Source organism: Sciurus vulgaris (genome assembly GCF_902686455.1).
Source record: "Sciurus vulgaris genome assembly, chromosome: 10".
In the NCBI taxonomy this organism is placed as follows: domain Eukaryota; kingdom Metazoa; phylum Chordata; class Mammalia; order Rodentia; family Sciuridae; genus Sciurus; species Sciurus vulgaris.
The window spans coordinates 121,744,783-121,762,706 of record NC_136470.1 but is presented as its reverse complement, the minus strand read 5'-3'; the positions used below and the strand labels follow the sequence as shown (position 1 = coordinate 121,762,706).

General features: G+C 42.9%; 1 protein-coding gene across 2 annotated transcripts in view; it reads left to right on the top strand.

Annotated features, from left to right (window-relative positions):
- Positions 1-10,494: 10,494 nt before the first annotated feature.
- RYK (receptor like tyrosine kinase) overlaps positions 10,495-17,924 on the top strand; it is a 92,310-nt gene continuing 84,880 nt past the window's right edge. The window contains exon 1 of one of the 2 annotated variants that reach the window (XM_079100482.1): positions 10,495-11,213. In XM_079100482.1, coding sequence (XP_078956608.1) covers positions 10,985-11,213 — 229 coding nt within the window. In that variant the 5' untranslated portion in view covers positions 10,495-10,984. The remainder of the gene's footprint in view (positions 11,214-17,924) is intronic. The other variant, XM_079100483.1, reaches the window with a different exon arrangement.

The following is a 17,924-nucleotide window of genomic DNA, read 5'->3' as shown; positions in this document are numbered from 1 at the left end:
ATGGGGTCTGCAGAACGGGGGCGCCAATAGGTGTGCATGAGAAAAGCATCCTGTGGTGAAATAAGCAGGGAAATTACTGATTGAAACAGGTTAGCAGAACTTTGCACAGTCTTCTTTTTATTAATGTGCATTTGATTCTCCAAAAGCAGGCAGTGGTATGCTGTTTCCCAAACTCAGTGGACAACACATTTGGTGGAACAATGATTAACTTCTACATAATGCTGGTAGGTCATGGATCAGAGTTTGATTTCTTTTTCTTTCTTTCTTTCTTTGCAATGTTGGGGATTGAACCCAGGGCCTTGTGCTTGCAAGGCAAGCACTCTACCAACTGAACTATATCCCCAGCCCTCGGAGTTTGAGAACTCTGAAAAAAAACACCTGCTTTGAGGAAATGCAGGTCTAACATTAAGCAGGGGTTCTAAGGAATACAAATTTACCTCTCATAAAGATATTTTCTGCAGAAAGGATGAAGAATCCCTACAGTCCTCACATATTTTCTAAAAGAGTTGCATGGAGATAGATTCTGAGGAGAAGGAATATTCTGAGAAATGGAAGTAACTGCACAGGAAAGGCTTTGGGGGAAAGAAAAGAATCTAATGGAAGGAGTCTGAGAATAAGGCCGAATCTAATTCAGCATAGCAGTAAGGACCTGCGAGGATACTCCAAGTGCAAGGATGATATATACCTTTATTTTTTTCTCCATCAAATAAAATCAAGATCTGAGGTTCACTCACTGTGGTCATTAAGAGGTCTTACAGCAGCTCTTTTCTGTGATCCTCTCCACCTTCTCTCAAGTCATACTGGAATCCCAGGCTTGTTTAGTCCAGAACAGTTGGGGGAGATAATTCTCTGGTCTTGGTAGATCCCCAGGAGTAATTGCTGCTGTGCAGATTTGGGTTCCAGTGTGGACCAGCCCTGCCACTCCAGACAGGACCCTGAAATGACCCTCCCAGAGCCTCATCACAGGCAGGGCTCAGCTACAGGGGTCCCTGTGGCATCGAGGACCCATGCTCAGTGTCCACAGGCTTCCAGACTCCTCACTGTATCTGAGATATTCCTCTTCTGTGTGTGTGTGTGTGTGTGTGTGTGTGTGTGTGTGTGTGTGTGACAGGGGTACTGGGGATTTAACCCAGGGTTACTACTGTTAGGGAACAGACAGATGAGGAAGGTGGGAACATGAGGTTAAGAGGATAATTCTATAAACTGGCCCACTGTCCTGACCCCCACATGCTCTCATTTCCAAGAAGTGATTTACCTGCAGCCCTGCCTGGCCTCTGTGGACAGGATATGTCACATTCCTCTGTAAACCACTTGTTAACTGCAGGAGAAATGCAGGCCCAAAACAATGTTGATAAGAGGAACCCAAGTACCCTGTTGGAGGAGACTTTTGTGACCAGATCCTGAAACTCTGGGAGATAAGGATAGTTCCTCCTAACCATAAAATTTGTAAGAATGTATGGTTAAGAATCCAATTAGAACTGGTCAGCATGGGCCAAGAGTGGTCATGACAGTGGGGATTTGAAAGTCTGATGTCAGTCAAAAATTAAGAGGTGGACCTGGGTGGGACTCTATGGGAAACTTTTCTGGGATCCCCAATAAAACTGGAGTGCAGGAGAGGCACTTTGTCTCTCTCCTCTCTGAGAGGACCCAGTCTCTCCCTTGAGAGTGTCCCCTTTCCCTTTTCCTTTCCCTTCAATAAACTCATTCCTGTTATTCTGAGCGACATGTGTGAAATCTTTCTGACTTGGTCATAGGAATCAGGGTTTGAAGAGGGGGTCTTCATGCTGCCTCAGTTTCTTGGAAGGCCACAGCTCTGTAACACTACATGAATCACTATATTCCCAGTCCATTTTTAAAATTTTATTTTGAGACAGGGTTTTGCTAAGTTGCTTGAGGCTGGCCTCAAATTTGCAATTTTCCTGCCTCAGCCTCCCAAGTTGCTGGAATTAGAGACATGCATCAACATGCCAAGTTAGACTCTTCTCTTTCTCAAGTTGGTAGATTTTCTTGGTGACTGGCTCAACCCCTCCTTCCATGGAAGTCTTACTGGGTCCTCACTCCCTCTCTCAATTCATCCAATTTAGCTTCTCTAACCAACGTCCTGAGGTCCTGATAGGAAAGGTTTACAAATGCTCTCCTGGGATCCAGAAGAACCAGGTTGACCACAAGTGTTTAAGGATAGAAAGAGTCCAAGAAATGCCTCTTCTTTTTTGGATGGTGAATGCAAAGTAGGCACCCCTAACCTTTAGAAAGATGTTTTGAAAAAAATGTATCACATCACAAATATACAAGGGAGGTTGCTATGTTAGCTATGATTACATTGGCAGTAAAAGAGAGGACAAAGTTAGACACAACTTTAGTAAAATCGTTGTTCTGAAACATCCCAGTCCCCCAGTGTGAGAACCAGCCTTACGGTGTGATGAGACCAAAGAGAGGCAGACAGAGGCGGGATTGTACAGTGTACAATTTATTAGGGAATTACTGACAGAAACTTGGTCTTGGGCAGCAGTAAGACCAAGTATGTCCTTACCATTTGGGTCAGAAGGAGAGGCGTATGTATTGGTTAGGACAAAATGTCTTCATATAAGCTGGAGTGGACCTGGTTTATCTTAAGCTAACATCAAAAAGTCAGGCACATTCCTAGCGCCGGGGCCTGGCTGTTAAGCTCCACATACCACTCTAATGGTTTTGTCTATTTATAGTTTACTGGGAAACTCTGCAGGAAAAATTGAACAGGGTGACTCTGACTCTGGGGGCAATCATATATGTGACTACTTAAAATGGCAGCAGTCACATCAAGCTGAATCCGTACAACAATGAAGTCAGCAAAAGGAAATTTGCTTCAGTGGAGTCCTAGTTCCCAAGGAGCCTCCTTGCACTCAGGCCTGGGAAAACCATGGAGTGATTCTGAGCAGAGTGTGAAGGATGCCCTTATCGCCACTGTGGCTCAGCTGCCTGGGAAGTGTGGTGTAGCTGAGTAAAAGCATCCAGGGCTGGGGTTGTGGCTCAGTGGTACAGAGCTTGCCTAGCGTGTGTGAGGCCCTGGGTTTGATTCTCGGCACCACATAAAAAAATAAAGATATCCTGTCCATCTACAACTAAAAATATTAAAAAAAAAAAAAAAAAGAATCAAGATGTTACAAACTGCTTCACAACAACAATGAATCATACAAGTAACCACGGGGCAGTTAGTTACAGGGTGCATGAGCCAATCATTCCCTCCTCATTAGCAGAAACATAAATACATTATCACAGGGAGAAATTTGAATGTAGTTCTTGGCAACAGATCCAGTAAGAACACATTGACAAAAAGAACATTTGATCAGCACAATAGGAAGATTGATGTGTTGATGTAATAATGCACATGACATAGAACATTGCTCTCAATTATTTTTGGGGGGATGGGTACCAGGGATTGAACTCAGGGGCACTCAACCACTGAGCCACATCCCTAGTCCTGTTTTGTATTTTATTTATTGCTTAGTGCCTCACCATTGCTGAGGCTGGCTTTGAGCTCTCGATACACCTGGCTCAGCTTCCCTAGCTGCTGGGGTAACAGGTGTAATCCCTGCTCCTGGTCATTGCCCCTCAGTTTTTGTAGAACACATATTCTTTTCACATGAAGTCTGTATGAGACTTGGATCACGAGCTAGTTAATTAACTTCAACAGATTTCTAAAGTTTGATATCTGCTTCAGAGCAAATATCTGTAGAACTTCTAGAATTTGACCTAGAGACAGAAGAACTGCCATGTCTCAGAGCTGTTGTTGGTTAAGTCATTTCAGCTAAAGAATTCCTAGAAAAGTATACTTACCTGTTCTAAAATTGACTGTGACAATAATTGTACAACTCTATGAACATACTAAAGCCCACTGAATTGTCCACTTTAATTAGGTAAATTGTGTGGTGTGCAAATTATATCTCAATAAAAATATCTCTATCTATTCAATTTCTTTCTGTTTCAACTCAAGAAGCCAGAAATGTATGAAAATGTCCCTATGCCTATGAGAAAGTTTTTAAACTTTCACAGAGGTAAGAGAAGATAATAATCTATGAAACAAGAACCCGATACCATTAAAAAGAACATTTCAGAGAATAAAACAGTTCTTGGAAATTAAAAATATGAGAAGGAAAAAAAAACAATTAAAGCATTATAAAATAAAGAAATTACCTAGAAAAATTAGCAGATAGATAATCCAATAGCTAGAATATAGGAATTTTAGGAAGATATAAAACAGAGGGAGGAAATTGTCAAGATATAACTCAAGAAAATTTCCCAGTACTGAACATTTTGTTTCCAGATTGAAAGGACCACAGAGTGCTCTGTGCAGCTGATGAAAATAGACACAAACCAAGATGCACATTAAAAACTTTTAAGCTGGGAATGGTGGTGCACACCTGTAATTCCAACAACTTGAGAGGCTGAGGCAGGAGGATCACAAATTTGGGATCTGCTTCAGCAATTTAATGAGGCCCTAAGCAACTTACTAAGATCCTGTTTCCAAAAAACAAAAATTAAAAATATCTGGGGATGTAGCTCAGTGGTAAAGTGCCCCTGGGTTCAATCCCTGGTACCAAAAACAAAAACCTCAAACTTTTAGAATATCAGGAATGAAAATAAAAAAAAAATCCCAAAAGTTTCCAGGAAAGTGGGAAGGAAGAGAGAAAGAGAAGGATATACACTAAAGGGTCAAGAATCAATGATATGTGACTTCTCAGAAGTTACACTAAAATTTAGAAGACAGTGGAGCAGTACCTTTGAGATCAAGGGAATATAATTTCTAACACAAAATTTTATACCTAGTCAGTGTTATGAATGAAGTGTTCATAAAAGTGTGTTTTGTTTTGTTTTGTGTTTTGTTTGGTACTGGGAATTGAACCCAGTGGCACTTACCACTGAGCTATATCCCTAGCCCTTTTCATTTTTTAAATTTTGATACAGGGTTTGCTATTGCCAAGGCTGACTTCAAACTTGCAATCCTCTTGCCTCAGCCTCCTAAATCACTGGGATACCAGGCATATGCCATCATGCCCAGCTTGTTTTTTTGTTTGTTCACTTCGTTTTGTTTTGTTTTGTTTTAAAATAAGGCTTGTGAACTATTTGACTCTCTCAACTATATTTGTGTATACTTTTGGTAAAAATAAAAACTAACTTTTAAAATAAAACACATATGAAATAGAAATAGTTTATGGTTTTCTACAAGTAGAAAGACATAATTTTGCACAGGAAGGGCAGTATAAGAGTCGCGAAGCGTCTGAACTGCCCAGTAGAACTATAATCAAGCCATATATAGAACTTCCTTGTAGCTTAGTCAGAAAAGAGTGAAAAAGAAAAAAGTGAAATACATTTTAATAATATATTTTAACACAAAATATCTAAAATATTTTTACTTGACATGTAATCAATATAAAAATATTAATGAGATACTTTACATTCCTCACGATCCTGTGTCTGTTTTACAGTGACAGCATACGTCAGTTCCTGCTAGCCATATTTGAGTCCTTGATAGCTGCATGTGTCCTGCATCTGCTGTACTGGCCAACTGGAATCTAGATGATCTCCGCATGGGAGGCGTGTAAGGGAGCATGGAAATGCAAGCAGGCAGAGGGTTACATTTTGCTTAAAGTTCAATACAGCTACTGAGAGTGGAATATTCAACAAATACAATAAGCAGTGCTTTGGATAAATGGCTCCCCAGGAGGAAAAAATAAAATGGTGTCATGTACTATACATAAACATAAATTCCAGATGAATTGAAGAATTAGTTTTTTTTTTTAAAGGGAAAGGTATGACTGCATTAGAAAAAAGGCAAAATTTATTAATTATGAGATCTTTCTAAGTGAGACACAAGCTAGAACCCATAAAGGAATGGATGGTGTGAGTTATCGAAAGTAGAAATCCAAAATTTAAATTAAGCAAAATAATAAGCAAAGTTAAATGAGAAGGGACGCAGTAAAAGAAACTATCTACAAATCAATAAGAATACAAACCACCCAATCAAAAAACAGGCAAAAGATGTGGGCAGATACTTCAAAACGTAAACTGAATGACAATAAATGTACAAGAAGCTTATGTTCACTGGTAATGAGGGCAATGGAGAATAAATTCAGCAGACTCTATGAAAATTAGAACAACTCCCTTTGACTCATTTCATAGAATCTCTCCTAAATGAAATAGCTACCTATGTCACAAAGATGTATGTGCAAGGATTACCAAAACTAGTAAAATCTCTCTCTCTCTCTCTTCTTTTGGTGGTACTGGAGATTGAACTAGGGTACTTTAGCTATCACTGAGCTACATCCCCAGACCTTTTTATTTTTCATTTTGAGACAAGATCTCATTGAGTTGCCCAGGCTGGCCTTGAACTTGTGATCCTCCTGCCTTACCTTCCAGAGTGTCTGGGACTACACTATGCCTCACTAGTGTGAGTACAATCTTTTTTGAAGTGTCCATTCCAACTAAAAAAGTGCCATGGAGCTGCCTTTGGATGCTCTGTTATATGAGAATTCTCAAGAGCTCGACTTATTTCCATCAGTCCAAAAAGCAAATTGTGTACACCATGATTTTTTGTATGATTTCATTTCTTAAAACTGAATAAACCATACACAGAGGTATGTGTGTAAATATGTATTATGTAAGCAACTGCTTTAAGAATGCTTATAAGAATTTACGCCAACCTGGGTTTGGAAAGGGCGTGTGTGCAGAGGGTAATGTTCTATTTTACTCCCTGTATTTCCTTGCTGCTTGAATTTTTTTTACAGTGCAAATGGGTTAATATATTACCTGTGGAAAGAGAAGGCTTACAGAGATAGCAGCATTCCCAATGTTCTTTGCAAGAGGAAGGGACTGTTTTCAGAACTTACAGCCACCCCTTCCCTATTCTCTCCCTTCTGAATGGGTGCAGTCCATTCTGAACTGGGGAATTGTCCCCAGTTCTGTGAGCTCTGGGCAGGCTGGTTGTCTATCCTTGTGGGTACCAAGGATACATAAGCTTGCACCAAAGTGCATGCATGCAACACCTGTCATTTCCATTGTTGGGATGACCTTGCCCCTATGCTGCCCCTGACCAGGCTGCACAGTGCTCCCTCCTGCCTAGTGGCATCTCAAGGCCATGGTGGCCTTATCTTAGGAATAGTGAAGTAAAATGTTCCGATGATGGCACTTTCTGGAGAAGAATAAGGTCAACCACTGTGACAAGCAAAACCAAGAGCGGGGGCAGCTTGTGAAGTGTGGTCATGACTGTGGCCTTCATTTCCCCCTGGCAAAGAACCATCAGAAGGCTGAGGTCAGGTCTTCCCAGCATTTTCACACTAAGGCTTATTGGAAAATGTCAAAAGTTGCCTCCCACACCTTGGCAGGAGGGAGAGATTTCCTTTCCTCCTCAGGGATGGATTAGTGGTGGTCTGAAGGCCTTTGTATGAGATTGGGTAACCTGCAGAAGCAGGAGAGAGAGACTGGGCATGTGGGTTCCATCTCATCTTGGGAAGTTTGCAATTCCCTCCCCTTTCCTTCCTTTCCTTCTTTCTTTTTCTACACTGGGGATTGAATTCAGGGACACTACCACTGAGCTACATCCCCAACGCTTTTTTTTTTAATTTTGAGACAGGATCTCTCTAAATTGCTGAGGCTGGAGGCTGGCCTGGAACTTGTGATCCTCCTGCCTTAGCCTCCAGAGGAACTAGGATTACAGGCATGCATCACCGTGCGCAGTAACAATTCTAATCTTATTCAGAAGTTAACGTTTGATTGTAGATGTGAAGAAGGTGAGAGATGAAGCCATGTGGACATTAGAGGGAAGAACATTCCAGGCACAAGGAATAGCAGTGCACAAACCCTGAGTTATGACTGTGTCTGGCATGTTGAAAGAACAGCCAGGAAGCCACTGTGGCTGCAGCTAAGTGAGGAGAGAGCAAGAGATAAGCTGGAAGGGAGGAAGGAGGAAGGTGGCAATTGACTTGACACTGTAAGAATTTTGCCTTCTGTTCTAGATAAATTGGGGAACCACTGGCAGTCTGAAAACTGGCAAGTGACATGATCGTGCTGATGTTTAACAAGATGCTGTGGAGGAGACAGACTGAGGATTAGAGAGAAAGCAGGCAGGACAGGGACCAGTCACCTGCAACTGACCGAAGGAGAGATCAGGGCTGAGCTTTTCCTGAGTGGCCTGCATTAGAATCATCTGAAAGTCTTGTTAAAGCACAGATTGTTGTCCTCCTTACCCACTGTTGCTACCTCTGTTAATCTGGGGTGGGGTCCAGACATTTGAATTTCTAAAGTTTGTGGGTGATGTTGATACTGCTGGTCTGGGAACCACACTTTCAGAACCAGGCAAGGTAGCACAGGCCTGTAATTTCAGCTACTGGGGTAAGCTAGGAAGCGGGAGGCTGAGGCAGAAGGAGAGAAGTTCAGGGCTAGCTTGAACAACTAAGAAGACCCTGTCTCAAACTAAAACATAAAAAGGGACTAGGGATGTAGCTTAGTGGTGCAGTGCCCCTGGGTTCAATCCCCAGTACCTAAAACAAAACAAAACAAAACAAAACAAGACCCATTAACTTTTCCTTCGAAGAACCGATCCAGTAAGTTACCATATGTCCTCAAGGAAGCTCCTTGCTCACTCCTGTGTCCCCAGGGCTAGCATGATGCTGGGCATAAATATATTTTGAGCTCAGACTCACCAGGCTTGGTTGTTAGTGAATGAAGTTCTTGAGGATCCCTGGTTTGATGTCTTTGGAGGTAATTGGTGATGAAACTTTCACAGGAAGTGGTCATTAGAGGGAAGGGATTCATTACAATAATAACAGGTGTGACAGCCACCCAGTGTCTGCCCAGGTGTTTTATTTATAGCTTCTCCAAGTAGATCCTGTAAAAGCCCTGCAAGTCAGGCATTAGCACCCGTGTTTTATGAATAAGAAAAACAAGGCTTGGAGACTAATTTCTCAAGAACACATGATTAATAAGTACGAGAAGCTAGTCAGACCTGACAGTTCTGTACTATTAATATCACAAACTGCATCAAGAAGTCACTGGCCAAAAGAAATCTAGAAGTATCAAAGAACTTCTAGAAGAAAGAAGCTTCCTTACCTGGGAGCTGTTAGCCTTTTTCAAGATGCAGAAAACATGCTATCCTTTTGAAAAATGCCTCCCGACTGATTGGAAAGCCCTGTTCACACATATGCCCACTCTCAAGTCCTTCCTGGCAGAGCCCCTAATAGATAACAGTGTTCAGCCCAACAGCAGTGTTCGTGCTGTGTTTTGTGACTTTTTTTTTTTTTTTTTTAAATCATTCTCAGTTACTTTTCTCTCTCTCCTTTGTTCCTTCTTTTCTTCCTTCCTATTGAACCCAGAGGTGTTTTACCACAGGGAACTACACCCACAGCCCTTATTGAGATAGGGTCCCTGGAAGTTGCTGGAGCTGGCCTTGAAGTTCAAATCCTCCTACTTTAGCCTCTAGAGTCCTTGCCCTCTTCCTAACCTTCTGTAGGAAAATGGGCATTGTAGTCTGTTTTGGGGAGCTGAAGTTTCACAAATCGAGACAAGTTTGTCTCTAAATGGAATCCACTCCTCTCACTGGAATTGGGGAAAGTAAAATTTCAGGACTTCCCTTTTCAACATCCTCCTTTCCCCTGCACTTCCCAGAGGATAAAAATAACTATCTTGGAAGGCCTCATTGTGATGGAGCAACTGCGCACTGAAACTGAGCCCCGCGAAAGAGCAGCTGCTACACCAAGGAAAGGCTTGGGGTCAGCGCGCGCTGACCTGCCATCAGGGACGTCAGGGACGAGGTGACCTTGTGCAGGGCAGAGCAGGGACACTTGGGAGACTCTCTGAGCAAGGGCTCCTGAAGCGAGTTTAACTGTCCCAGTGGGCCACTCACAAAAATGTCTCCCTGGGCGCTCAGAGGTGTATCCGCGGTGTCCCCACTCCCATCCCCGGTACTGGGGACTGAACCCAGGGCCCACAGTCTACTACTGAGCCACACCCCCAGACCCTTTCATTTTCTTTTGAAAAGGCTAGGTCTCGCTAAATTGCCCAGACAGGCTTGGGACTTGAAATCCTCCTGCCTATTTGAATAGATGGGATTACAGGCGGGCATATTCGTGATTCTTAACCTTTGTTGAGGTGTGTGTGGGGAAATTCCCTAGAACAAATAATGAAATGCACATACCACTTCTCTGTTGCTCAACCAAGACACACACACACACACTTTTGCACAGTATTTAATATTATTGGGGGGTTGTAGAAGCCCAGCATGCACTACAGGTTAACTCCAGGTGAAGGTTGATTACAGTAACGTAGAACAAGTATAAGAAAATTTGTAACCCCCTAAAAATAAAGTTTGCTAAGGTTTTTTGGAAAGTAAAAAGGGGTATATAGTATAAATCCATGACAACAGACACGGAATGTCGAGGTTGACCTCCGACGGTGGGATAAAGGGTTATTTCTATTTATTTCCATTTCTCACTAAACAGAAACGCATGTTTCTCTTTCGCAACCAGAGCAGCGCACGCAGGCATTTCTGTGGTCCCGGGGCGCCCCTCGACCGCAGGCGTGGTCTGTCTGCCGCACTCTCGACGAGGAAGGAGGCTTTCGGGCAGTAGACCAGCAAGCCAGAAGAGGTGGCAACGTAGGGCAGGAACCGCCTCTTCGAGGCAGCTCGTCCAGAGAGCCCTTCGCTCACCCGGGGCACTTTAAACCTCTACGCCCACCGCCCGGCCGCGTCCCGCATTGAGCGGGCCGCGCGTGCGTACGCGCTCCCGGGGCGGCGGCGGCGCGCACGGACGCGCCTCCGCGGGTAGCCCCCCGCAGTGGACGATGCCGCGCGGCGGCGCGCTCCGGCAGTCTGAAGCGGTGGCTGGCTGCCACGGGCCGGAGGCGCGATGAGCTGGGCGGCCGCCCCCGGCTCGGGGCTGTGAGGGGCTCGGAGCCGGGGGTGGGCGGCGGCGCGGCGGGCGGCCGAGGCTTTTTCTCGGCGGCGGCGGCGGCCATGCGCGGGGCGGCGCGGCCGGGGCGGCTGGGCCGGGGCCGCCTCCCGGGGGCCCGCGGCCTGAGGGCCCCGCCGCCGCCGCTGCTCCTGCTCGCGCTGCTGCCGCTGCTGCCCGCGCCCGACGCCGCCGCCGCCGCCCCGGCCCCGCGGCCCCCAGCACTGGCGTCCGCGGCCGCGGGGCCCAGCGTGAGCCTGTACCTGAGCGAGGATGAGGTGCGCCGGCTGATTGGTGAGTGGGGCCGCCCGGGCCGGGGTGGGCACGTCGGGCCGGCCGCGCGGCTTCCGGTCCCCTCCCCGCGCAGCTCTGGCCAGCCCCTAGCAGGGCCGGGGTCGCCTCGGGGTCCGGGTCGCGGCCTGAGGTGCTGACCGGGAGGTGTGGTCCCTCCGGGCCTCCCCGCTTCGCCCTTGCTGCTCGGCCACCCTGGGGACCCCTCGGCTGCGGCAGACGACCCGGATCCAGCCCGTTCCATCCTCCTGCAGCCCTTCATCACCCCTGCTCTCAGGAGTCCCGGGTCGGAACATCTTTTATTCCCGGCCGCAGGAAGTTGTGTGTCATTTTGAGGGCCCTGGAGTTTGGATACTTCCAAGTTCACTTTTCATACTAAACTGGCAAGCCATTGGCTCTGGTTTTGATACCCCAGTAGGCCACGCTGTGTACTCATACTTTCTGCTAACATACTTAAAAAAAAAAAAAAAAGAAAGAAAGAAAGAAAGGGAGGGGAAGGTGGCACAAAATATTTTAGACCCCAGAATATTTTTAAATGGTAGATGAATCGCCAGGGCGCAGATCTTTTAGCTTCTGCAGTACTCTTTTGGTGTTGGGTTCATCAGAGTTTGAACTGATCTGCATTTCCAGGCCACCGGCCTGCTTTGAGTACCTTGAAGGGAAAGGAGAACTTGACTTTGGGTAGATTGGTGGTGTTATTTACCTACTTAGGTTTGTTGTTTGGGGAATTGCTTTGGGGGGAAAAATGGTGCTATTCTCCAATTGGGACTTTGTGGATTTTCTGGAAATACCCCTTGGAGGACGGTTTGGCTCCCAAAGGGGAGTCTGATAGTTGCAGATACCTAGACATTAGCTTCCTTTTGTGTGTTGTGGCAATCCCTTCATTTCGTCTCTGGGTGTGGTGCTTCTGAGTGTTTGAGGGGAAAGTTTTAAGTACCCATTATTCATCAGTTTTTTTTTTTTTTTTTTTTAGTTAGACACCAATGTCTTTATTTATTTTAATGTGGCGCTGACGATCGAACCCAGTACCTCACACGTGCAAGGCAAGCGCTTTACCACTGAGCTACAGCCCCAGCTAGTTTTTTTTTTTTTTTTTTTTTTTAAGGTTAGAGTACTTTCTTGAAGTCTATTGAGAACAACTCAGTGTTGAAATGAAGTTGCATTTAGCAGACATTTAGACATTGTTATATGTATGCATTTGTAGTCTTTAACCAAAGAATAAATTTGGTTTTGTAATGTACCCTTCTTTTTTTTTTTTTTTTTAATTTCTTTTTGTATTTGTATATGGACAGAATACCTCTATTTTGTTTTTATTTTTATGTGGTGCTAAGGGTTGAACCCACTGCCTCACACATGCTAGGCTAGCAGTTCTGCCACTGAGCACAATAGGCCCCAGCCCTAATGTGCTGTTCTTAATCCTCATTTTAGTCCAGCTGATCTAGCTGAGTTTAGTCTAGCTGAACTAAAAACTGCAAATTGGCTTGGTCCTGGAACATGAGACTAAGGCGGAAGAAAAATAATGAATGCTCGAAAGTCAACTCATAACATATTAATTAAAAATATTAATGTTATGCATGCTCTCATAAAGGTTTTTTTAAAAAAATAACATACGTAATTTGTGGCTTTCTTTACATGGGTTTCATTTTCCTTCCCAACCCAAGGGACAGAAGACAACTAGAGGCTGACATTGATTGAGTGCTTGTATATATCTGCCCCTACATACTTCATTTTATTGTAATCTTGTGACTCAGTGAGGTAGGTGTCCTTCCCATTTTTGAGATAGAAATTTAAGTAGCTTGTTCAAGGTCACATAGTTTATTTTTTTGGTGAAAAACTTGACTTAGATGCAGACCAAGTTTTATTGAACAAAGTGAAGATATACATATATAGAAGTTTGTGGAATGGTGGAAAATAAATCATTGCTCATTAGTACTTGAAATGTATTTGTAAACAAGAAACTAATTTTGTATTTGTAGCAGAGGAAGCTCCTGACCGATGAATATCCAGTAGCAATATTTTTCTCTAATGCAAATTGAGTTGATCTGTTCCAGTGTTTCTAGACTCTTCATCTTGTCAGATCCAGGTCTTTTCTTTCTGTCCCCATGTCCCTCATAGGGTCTCCCTTTAAAGAATTTCTTGGCTCCTGGATGGGAAGAGCAAATGATGAGATGTATATCTGGTCTTGTGAGTTCTCAGAATGCATTTTTCCATGGAAGCTGTTATGGTTCTTAAGACTACTTGAAATAGTACTTTAGTGCCATATTTTTGAATTATTATGGGTTAAATGTCTTCTGAATGCTGGTATGCAAATTACCCATAATTTTTATAGTATTTCTAAGGCAGTGAGTTTAGAATTCCAAATAAGAAACTAACAAATCAAGTTGATAGTGACAGCTATCAATTTGTAATTGAACTAATTGTGCTTGGTATGCGAATAAGTTGTTTTAATCCAATTAGTACATATACAAAGATTTTTTAAAAATTGAATAGCACTAAGGGCTTAAAACAAAAAATAATAATTTCCTGCCTTTGCCTTTTTTTCCTCCAGGCCCTACTTTCCAGTGGTTGCTGCCATCACAGCTAGTTCTTCTGTTTATTTTTCCTTTGCTTTTTACTTTCATATTCCTAAATCAATGTAGAATAAGTATTTGACTTCCTAGTATCTTAACTGAACTCTTATACCCTTTTTACCCCTAAACTCTCCTGTGTAATTTTTTGTAAAACTAGCTGCTAATATATATGATTGTATACATATATGCTGCTTACTTCTGAGTTAAATAGGGACTTATCATTCAGTTTTTTTTTTTTTTTTTTTTTTTTTAAACATGTTTTACCAGGAGCAAGTTGTGTTTTACACTTTCTGGCTATTGTTGTGTTTCTATGCATGTATTCCCTTAGGTACTCGAAGAAATATGCTAAATGCCTTTTGATCTCACTCTGCCCTCCCGCTAGGGAGGATAGCACATCTAGCCATCTGTTAGTTCCACTAGGTTTCCTCTTTTCTTGGTCTGGAGCCTTCCATCTTCTTACCTCAGTCTGGACAGAGAACTTCTGTTTGAATCTCCTGTATTCCTTTTTCTTGGTTTGCTTCTTTTTGCTAATATGTATTCTTGGTAACGTCCTAAGAACGGGTGCAAGGTAGATAAATTATTTGAGACCTTGAATATCTGAAGTGTTCATTTTATCCTCACACTTTGTAAATGGTTTGACTGAATTTTAAATATTAGATTGAAAATAAATTTTCTTCCAGTTTTATTGACATTTTCATACTGTTTTCTGTTTTAAGTGTTTCAGATTAAAAGTCCAAAGCCTGTCTCCCCCCCTCCCCCCAGTTGTTTTTTTGAAGCTTATGGTCTTTGCCTCTGGTATTGTAAAGTTTTAAAGTTTGTGTGTTGTGGTTTGCATGTCTAGAGTCATATGCTTCAGTTTTCAGAAATACCTGTTCTTTCTTTTATAATATTCTACCCTTTATCTGTTTTTCTCTGAGACTTCTCTTAGTTTGGTTATTGAATTCCCTAAAATCAAGCTTCATTTTTGCCTATTATTTATTTCTTTGTAATGAAAGGAGTGAACAGGGGAGATTTTCTCAATTTTAACTTCAAAGTTTTCATTTTTTAAAATGTTAATGATCATATTTTCAAGTTTTAGGCTCTTTGTTCTTCATTTCATTTTGTTGCATCTTATTTTTATGAATGTATCATCTTTATCTCTGAGGTGTGTGTGTATATTGTTTTTCCTTTTATGTCTTTATGTTTAATATACTTTTAGCATTTCTTTGCTTACTCCACAGTGCCTGATCATTTCAGGGCATTTTTTTTTTTATTTGTATAGATCTCAAATATCTGGTTATCCTTGACTGTGTGTAATTAAGAATAAGACGTTGAGAAGTTGATTGGGGAAGAGAGCACACCTGTGTTGGTGGGCTTCCTTCGGAAGGTAGATAGACTTTTCATTGGGAGTCTGCCTCTGTGTCAGTATCCTTAGTTTTCTTTGGCACTGGTCAATTTCTGCAGAGAAGAAACCACCAGTCCTGTATCTGCTGTGCTTGGTGATACACTGCCTGCCAGGGTTAGAGTTACTCTGTTAGATGTCACCCTTCAGACTGTAGACTTTGACTTCTGGTTGTAGTTTTCCTGTCTCTGTGATTTAGCTTTCTCAGAAAACACTCCAGGTGTCCTGCTGAACCTGGGCATCCAACTGTTTTTGAGTCCTTGCTGGTGGCTCCTTTCTTGTCAGACCTGAGCTTCAGGTCAATTTTTGGTACTTACTCCCTTGGTGTCTCCAGGGCTAAGCCTCTCAGGGCCAGGAGCAGTGACCACTCCTCTCTCAAACTACTTCCCATCTTGCAGTGTTTGTTGAAATGTGTGCTCAAGTCTTTCTCTTCTATTTATCCTTGTGGTTTGATGTCTTTGTGATTCCTTTACTGTGGGAAGTCGTCCTTATTTAGCAGAATCAGACTAGGTTGAGCCCTGGGACACAGAGGCCGGTCTTCTAGGAACTGCCAGGAAGTATGTGGTGCTGTGAGGGAGTGGTTCCCTGTCTCCTTCTGGAATTTTCCCCCTAAGAGAATGGCTTCCCTAACTCCACCCTATCCTGTCCATCACAGAAGAAGCTCCTCCTGGTCCTTGCCCCCTTTATCTGTTTGTTATAAATGAAGGAGAGTTGGGCAACTCCATGTTGTTGTAAGAGGCCAGAGTTGGTATGGCCAGACATGTCACGCCCCCTCTCATATGAAAAGAGTATTGACCCTTGTGTGTTTATTGAGTAGATAAGTTTTTTGGGTAACAGAAAAACTGCCAACATCCTCCTCCGGCAGTTAACCCTTTTCTCCTCCACGCAGGTCATGGCAGAGAGGACCCCCACACTTTACCATCATTTTAGAGGAGTTTTGGAAGGAAACAGGGATAAAGTCTGTGGTAATTCTGCAGTGTGTAAAATGGCAGTTAAGCTTGGACTTTATTGAAGAGAATGTGCAGCAGTTTTTTTGTAAGCACAGTATTAAAAGTAACAGTAATGGCTGGGCAGGGTGGCGCATGGCTGTAATCCGAGCAATTTGGGAGGCTGAGGCATGAGACTCAGGCAGGAGGATTGCAGTCAATCTCCAGTACCCCCCAAAAAGTAACGTGGTGTTTGCAGTAGTAGTTGACAGTGCCGTTGATATGCGGTAATGTTTTGCCTATGTCAGGCATTAAACTAATCCTTGTGTTAGGTATGTACTATTATTTCCATTTTCTAGATGAGTGTCTTATTTTTTTGGATTATTGTAACAAAATATCATAGATTAAGAGGCATTTAAATAATAGAATTTTTTTTCCCTCATAGTGTTGGAGACTGGGAAGTCCAAGATCAAAGCCCTGGTGGATTTCCTTTCTTTTGAGGGCCTGTCTTCTGGTTCATAGACAGACCTTTTGCTGTGTTCCCAACAGAGAGAAAGGGTCAAATGAGCCCCATGGGGCCTTTTTATAAGGGCACTAATCCCATTCATGAGAATTCTGTCCTTTGGACCTAATCACCTGCTCATACTCTCACTTTGGGGGTAGGATTTCAACATATGAATTTTGGGGACATACAAAGATTCAGATCATAACAATGAGGAAACAGACTTGGAATGAGTCTGTAGCTAGTTCAGTTCAGTTCTTTGGTAGTAGGCTATGCAGTCCTGATGAAATTTCACCTGTTCTGAAGACTTCCAGAACTTCAGGAACTTTTAATCTCTCAATGGTTTTCCTGTGTCCCCAGGCCCTGCTTCATTGCTGTTATTTACTGTTCTTAAGGGACTGCAAAGTAGGCTTCCACTTCCCCATTTGATGATGAGGACTTTGCTTTAGGGATCTTTGGGCAGTTGGTAGAGATCCAGACTTTGATTCAGTCTTTTCTGAGACTGAAATCTATACTGCCTCCTTGTCAGCTCTGTAGGAACTGCAGTTAACCTAATACTCAAGGAGTCAGATCTGAAAGCTGCCACATGTGTTTGTTTGTGGTCTTGATGATTATCTGTGTCCTCCCATGTTCTCTAGCTAATTGACAATTTTGATCCCCAGCTCCATCCTGGCTGGGGCAATGCCAGAGGTTTGGGAATAAAATGCTGATGGGTAGAAGGTGTGGCCTAAATTGGTCATGGCAACAGTGGTGGTGGTTATAGGGGATTTGTGGTTGATAGGGGTCAGGGAGACTTCTGAGAATAGACTCCTCACCAGTTAGAAATTCACTTGAGTGACTTGCATCTTCTTTTAAAAGTAAGTACCTTCTAGAAGAGTGAAGTTTGTTCACCTCTTATTTAAAATCAGTTCATAGATCATTGTTCCCTGGAACAGTACAGAAAAAATATTTAAAACCAAACCAGGTATCATTTTGTGGTAGAAAATTGTAATAAAAGTTATTAGTTTCTTTTCTGAGAATTTTGTAGGGGATGTATATCTAAGCTTTATACTGAGTTAAGAATTGCTGATTGACAGAAATTATAAGTATTTTGTAGGAGTGATAACTTTTGAGAGGTGAGAGGTTTCGTGAGTTTAGGGAAGGTGTTGCAGAAAAGGAAACATTGATTCTCATCTTGAAGAAGATGGAAAGGCAGAAGCAGGGAGTGCTTCATGCCAGGCAGAAAAAATGGTATGAACAAGGACAAAGAAGTAGGGAATCAGACTTGTGAAATCAAGGAGTGGAAACGCTTATGTGACTGAGATAAAGAAGTTTGTAAAGCCAGGGAGTGGCAGA